Source organism: Mangifera indica, chromosome 11 (assembly GCF_011075055.1).
Source record: "Mangifera indica cultivar Alphonso chromosome 11, CATAS_Mindica_2.1, whole genome shotgun sequence".
Classification (NCBI taxonomy): Eukaryota; Viridiplantae; Streptophyta; class Magnoliopsida; order Sapindales; family Anacardiaceae; genus Mangifera; species Mangifera indica.
The window spans coordinates 12,883,213-12,889,743 of record NC_058147.1 but is presented as its reverse complement, the minus strand read 5'-3'; the positions used below and the strand labels follow the sequence as shown (position 1 = coordinate 12,889,743).

Sequence of the window (6,531 nt, the reverse complement as noted above, 5' to 3'; positions counted from 1 at the left end):
TAAAATGTTATATGGGTACAAAAATGACATCTTAAAAGTTAAAGTGTTATTGAGATGGAATTAATGTGGCTAAAATATATTAGATATATGTATGTATGACAAATCTTGAAATCAACATTTTGGTGGGCTAAAAGTAGAATTTTAAAAAACTACAACTAACCACCATTATAAGAAAAACTCTCTAATATATTTGGCCATTTTTAAAAGAAAAACTCTCTCACTAAAGTTGCAAACTCTCTCCCTTCATTCTACCATATTTGGCCAAGGCTTGGAAAGGCTTGGTGGTGGACTTTCTTTAGAAGTCTTATAAGTGGGAGACTTATTCCATCATCTTATATCCATATAAGAGGCAAAAGAGTTGGTAAAATGCTTATCCTTTCTTTCTTTTGCAAATGTGTGCTTTAATTCTTTCTTTCTTGACATGCATGTTTGTTTTGCATCTATTCTCTTCATCCAATCTTTCAAATGAGAATCAATTTCTTACCGGATGTAAAGTTAAGTTCAATCATTCCTTTTCCATGAACCTTTGTAATATTATGATTCCCCATTAGTACATTTTCATCTCTGGTTGCAATTTCATAATTCTTAAATTGATTTCTATCATTGCATACATGAATTGTTGCACCAAAGTTATACCACTAATCATCAGACTTTGATGGTATGGCCAACTATATTGATTTTGTTATTAGTAGTATTTTATTCAGTTTTAAGCCTTTTTTTGAACCTACAACTTTCATAAAATGCCTTGGTTTACATAGAAATAATAATTTTTCTTTTTGTTGTTGGAAAAGTTATTAGTAGAGTCCTACACATAGTAGACACTTAATTCAGTGAGAAGAAAGATAATTTAATCTTTCCAACAAGTGAAGTATGTGCCATCAAAACGCTCCAACTTGTTAACTTTTGGATTAAGGAATTTGTTGCAAGCAAAATATGATTTTATTGAGGTGTCATTGGCACGTATCAAAATCCTTTCGGATTGGATTGGACTGGAATTCAAATGTATTCGGGGTTAATCGACAATCGCATCTGAACTTTGTTTATAATGCAATTTGTCATAAATAATTAACCAAACAACAGCTTTGGCTTAGACTGTTATTTTATAATATTCAAGTTCAACTACAAAATACCTCATTGATATTCAAACATCCTTATCTTATGCCCAAAAGTCTACAAAGGCAGGTATTGATGATTAGTGTTTATTGCTCTGTCCTTATTTAAATCATCAGCCCCTAATTCTATTATGTCATTATAAATTATACCGTTAAATTAATTAATTAATTAATGTCATAAATTATAAGACACCATACTCTACAAGTTTTCAAATTTCCTATATAAATCTTATTTATTTAATATTTAATTTTCTTTAATTATTTAATTTATTTTCAATTTGATATCATTCAAACATTTTAAAATACACCCATTTGAGGTGTGTAGATCACTTCCTTTAAGGTGATATTTACTCCTACTAGTTATATAGTGTTAGAGGGATATGGCAAATCACTTCCAAGATACAACAAAACCCTTAGATTAATAACCAATACTACTAAATACTCTCCTAAAACGAGCAAGAAGCGATAGATCTCTTACTCCTTTTATTGTAGGAAATCAAGTATAGACATGTCAAAATCATCACCAAGGAGGGAAAGGGTGCTCACAAGATGAATATTACAATGCCAAAGTGAATATTAGGAAGAATAATCATCAAAAAGAGAAAATGTAGTTGTAGGGGTTTAACTGTAACTTTATAAAAGAAAAGGAAACAATTTTAATAAGTAAAAACATAAAACTCTAGCAGGGGAAATGTAAATTTTTAAAACTAAGCTCATGGTAAATTATATATTTCAAGACTAAATTAGGGAAATTGAGTAAAACTTAATTTTTTTAATATTACTAGTTAAATAATATTTATACTTTTTAACTAATAAATTTTTTTGAATAGTAATCATTGATAAATGAGTGTTTAAATATATAAAATTATTTATATATAAAATTGTATTAATTACTTATACATTTATTGTTGCTCATAAGTAAACTCAAATGAGTTTATTTTATTTATACTTTCATTCTTTTAATAAAACTTTTTTTTTTTTAAAATTAATTATAGTAAAATTGTCAATGCATGAATATTTCTCTTTCATTGGATATGACATTTTTATTTCGGTTCTCAGCCTCCTACCTATAACTTTCCTAGGATTAAAGTAGATTGTCCATATTATCCATTGCGTCGAGCAGTTTGAACATTTGAGTTGAATTTTCATTTAGCTCCATCTTGACCCTTTTCTTCTGAGAACATAAAACGTACTGGCTGACGTCAGACACTGCACGAAATTTCCAGCGCAGCCTCTGTACTTTCCCCGATTTCTTGGCTGATTCATGATTCAAAGCCCTTACATCTCGTTTTCCCTACCAAAAAGAACTCTTTAGTACAGAGGCAACAAATTATATTATTATTATTATTATTATTATTATTATTTATGAAAACAACTCTTTGTTGTATAAATTTCATATTGGAATCAGCTATTGTTATATAGCAACTGCAAAATTAATAAATTATGAAAATCTCTTTAGTATATATACTATGCGTGATAGCTTGTGTCATCAAGACATATTCATATTACATTAATACAAATTTTATATTAACAATTTTTAACTTTAATTTAATCTAAATTAAACGTATATTAAAATTTTTAAATTTTAACCTAATCTTTAAATATTTAAATTAATTTGATCTAACTCCGTTCAAATTAAAAATGTATTAAAATTTTTGAACTTTTATTCAACCTTTAAATATTTACAATAATTGATGTTGGGTAAAAATGAAAGTGAGAATAAGTGTTTGAATAATATAAGAAAAGTATATAATAAGAATAAGATTGAAAAGATTTATATAAATGTAATGAAGGATAGTTTTGATATTTTAAAAAATATTTGAGATATTTTTAGTTAAGAATAAAAAAATAAATAATTTTATTTAATAAAAAGATAAAATAGGTATTGTTATTTAATTTTCTTTTATTTTTTGATATAAATATATTATAATTTTGAACTAAAAGCTTCTTTTTTAATTACCATAATGAAATGAGTTCGCCGCAGTGGGAAAGTAGTTGACACCCACGTAATTCATTATGTCATCTTAATTCTTGCAAAACCCACGACTTTCCGAAGCAAATTTCTCTTCATATTTGATGGCCTCCCATCACTCTATAAATACTCTCCTTCACATTACTCCTTTCCGCAATTTCAACAATTCCAAACTTTTTTTTGTAAAACGGGAAGCTCAAACATGTCTGAAGAAACTCCACGAATTCCTCTTCTCACCCCCTACAATATGGGTCCTTTCGATCTTTCTCACAGGTAGGCATTTTCTGAGTTTGGAATCTTAGAGATTGGACCCCTTTTACTTGATTTCTGATGGTTTTTTTTTACGGGTTGGAAGTAACTTGATGTTCTGAGTAATGGGTAGGCTTCTGTTTTGTTTGTTATAGTGAAGAATTGTGATTTTGGAAAATCCCTGTTTTGTCTCTTCAATTAATTTGTATTTTAGGAGTGTTTGGTTGTTGAGGAGAAAGGGCACGAAACTGAGAAAATATGATCAAGTCTTTTGGTTGCCTTGAAATATTTTTTTAAATAAATTATTTTACAAGTAAAAATTCATTGTTTTCATTTAAAAAAAAAAAAGAAAAAACGTTTTTTTTTTAAGTCTTACTCCTCATGTGAACAGAAACTTTTGTTTATGGTATAATTATATCCATTTCTACAGTTGCACAGGCTGATTCATCAGCTGAGGTGCCACTTTTCTCTATGTATAGATGCATCTCCGGGAGAACTGATCTTTTATGAATGTTATATTCCGTTAGTTGTTTGCAAGATTGGTAAGGGAAGTGGTGTGTTCGAGAGCTGTTAAGCAAATTTATGAATTTGTTTGGGTGAGAGACTGCAGTTTATTTATTGGTCTAGTTAAAGTTTGTGGTTGATTTTGCATGTATGTTCCAGAGTTGTTTTGGCGCCATTGACTAGACAGAGGTCTTACGGCAATGTTCCTCAGCCTCATGCCATCTTGTATTACTCTCAGAGAACAACCAAAGGTGGTCTTCTCATCGCTGAAGCCACTGGTGTTTCCGACACCGCTCAAGGGTACTTTTGTCTTATACATGAATTACATTGAAAGGGTAACAGCATTTGAGGATGGAATTTGATAAGATCTATTGTTTCTTTGATTGTTTAGGTATCCAAATACACCTGGTATATGGACAAAGGAGCAAGTTGAAGCATGGAAACCGATTGTAGATGCTGTTCATGCTAAAGGCGGGATCTTCTTTTGTCAGATTTGGCATGTGGGGAGGGTTTCAAATAGAGGTGTGTTCTGTGTCTTTGACTTCTTTATATTGTAACGATTGAATCATTATGGGTTATTACTGCTGACTCTTTAATGTTTTCTGTTGCATACATTCATATTGGATGAATCAAGTTTAGCTAGAACCTTCTCTACAATTATGCGTCCTGGTGTTCACTGTCTTTTGCAGTGTATATATATTGAACATTATGTGCATTATGTTCAACTTCCTGAAGCATTTCATTCCTTATAACTATGACACCTTGCCCCGTCACTTTTGCCTAGTTATTTACTTTTAAGCCTTTCCTTGTGAATATCTGCGTACGGAAATTAGTATACCATGTAAGGCAGGGTTTATTTCAGTACTTAGTCATGTAGTCGCTTTAGTCAGAAAGTTGGGTATTACATAACCCCTTCTTTCTTATCATTTTTGTGAACTGGACTAAAAGAACCTGTAATTAAGTTGCGAATTGTGATAAATAAATATAGGATTGTGCTCAAGCTTTATTTGTTTATTTTTTTCATGTTTGATCACAGAAATCTTATATTTGAGTTACTGAAAATATGTGGAAGAGTGAAAGAAAAGATTAATGTTCTTTTTTGTGTTATATTGATCTACAATTTAGTTTGTTGTTAAGTCGAAGATATTTGTGTGTATACTATCAGCTTGCAGTGAGGTTACATAATTGAGTTGCTGTAAGTTATGTGATGCAAAACACAGGGCCAGCAAGCGAGTTGAAAAGACTAAGTTCTTAGCATTTCAGTTTTTAATGTTTTGTTCCATGTTTACGCTCTTGATCTCATAGAAAAGTAATACTGGTTTTCATATGATCTTTATTAGTTCTCCCTTTCTCATGTCTATACAGGTTTTCAGCCAAATGGTCAAGCTCCAATCTCCAGTACAGACAGGCCTTTGTTGCCTCAAATTCGAGCAAATGGTGTTGATGTTTCACAGTTCACACCTCCAAGGCGGCTAAGGACAGATGAAATCCCACAAATTGTGAATGATTTCAGGGTTGCTGCAAGGAATGCTATTGAAGCTGGTAAATACTTTGTCTAAAGTCAAAACTTAAATTGTGGGGAGTGATTTTAATTTTTAGATTACTGCTTGTCTGCAACCAAATAAGCAGAAATTCTATGAATCAGGTTGCTAATGTTGTGTATATGTTGTATAGGTTTTGATGGAGTTGAGATTCATGGTGCTCATGGTTACCTGATTGACCAGTTTTTGAAGGATCAAGTGAATGATCGGACAGACCAATATGGTGGATCCCTTGAGAACCGTTGTCGGTTTGCTGTAGAAATAGTTAAAGCTGTTGCTAATGAGATTGGACCAGAGAGAGTTGGTATAAGGCTATCTCCCTTTGCAGACTATGCCCAAGCAGGGGACTCAAATCCAGAAGCATTAGGTCTCTCTATGGCAGAGTCCTTGAATAAGTATAATATTCTTTACTGTCACATGGTTGAACCCAGAATGAAGACAGTTGGAGAAAAACATGAAAGTCATCACAGTTTATTGCCCATGAGAAAGGCTTTCAACGGTACTTTCCTCGTTGCAGGTGGATATGAAAGGGAAGATGGAATCAAGGCTATAGCAGAAGGTCGTGCAGATCTTGTTGTTTATGGTCGTTGGTTCTTATCAAATCCTGATTTACCAAAGAGATTTGAACTCAACGCCCCTTTAAACCCATACAATAGAGATACATTTTATTTAGATGATCCTGTTATCGGTTACACAGATTATCCATTTCTAGAAACTACTCTTTAAACCTTCAAGTTAAAACTTGTTTTTACAGTTAGTGTGGTTTCTATTTTATTTCCGTTGTATTTTCTTTTACTGGAATGTGATTTTTTCCCACTCTATAGTCTCTCTGTGTAGAAAACTACCTTGTTCGGGTAATAGATAATAGTAATAATTCTGCTTTGATATCGTACAATTATATAGAGTTCAATTCAAAACTTTCGATTCTATCTTCAATCCAATTAAAATTTTCAGGTACTGGCATATCGAATTTTCTGGTAACGGGATCTCGCATTACCCTTTTGGCCCTGACTGGAGATGATTTATGTAGCTGAAAATGGGTACTCAAAATGTCATAAGACATTTGCAAAAAGCATCACTTTCTTCTTTCTCCTTTTACTCTGTAACACACGTTCATCTCATTGTCACAACTTAAACAAAAGCAAAAACTTGT

At 31.6% G+C, this 6,531-nt stretch overlaps 1 protein-coding gene across 1 annotated transcript; it reads left to right on the top strand.

Moving 5' to 3' along the window:
• The first annotated feature begins 3,117 nt into the window (after positions 1-3,117).
• LOC123230183 (12-oxophytodienoate reductase 2-like) lies at positions 3,118-6,273 on the top strand. Its single transcript, XM_044656339.1, has 5 exons — positions 3,118-3,357; positions 3,997-4,137; positions 4,229-4,359; positions 5,203-5,379; positions 5,512-6,273. The coding sequence occupies exons 1-5, from the start codon at positions 3,287-3,289 to the stop codon at positions 6,102-6,104; spliced, it is 1,113 nt and encodes a 370-aa protein (XP_044512274.1). The 5' UTR covers positions 3,118-3,286; the 3' UTR covers positions 6,105-6,273.
• Positions 6,274-6,531: the final 258 nt, after the last annotated feature.

What these genes read in the sequence shown, in the direction of transcription:
- LOC123230183 (XM_044656339.1), top strand. Translation starts at nt 3,287, where the DNA reads ATGTCTGAAGAAACTCCACGAATTCCTCTTCTCACCCCCTACAATATG. An exon ending in GTTTCCGACACCGCTCAAGG is followed by an intron (nt 4,138 to 4,228) that starts GTACTTTTGTCT and finishes TTGATTGTTTAG; the next exon opens with GTATCCAAATACACCTGGTA. An exon ending in GGGGAGGGTTTCAAATAGAG is followed by an intron (nt 4,360 to 5,202) that starts GTGTGTTCTGTG and finishes ATGTCTATACAG; the next exon opens with GTTTTCAGCCAAATGGTCAA.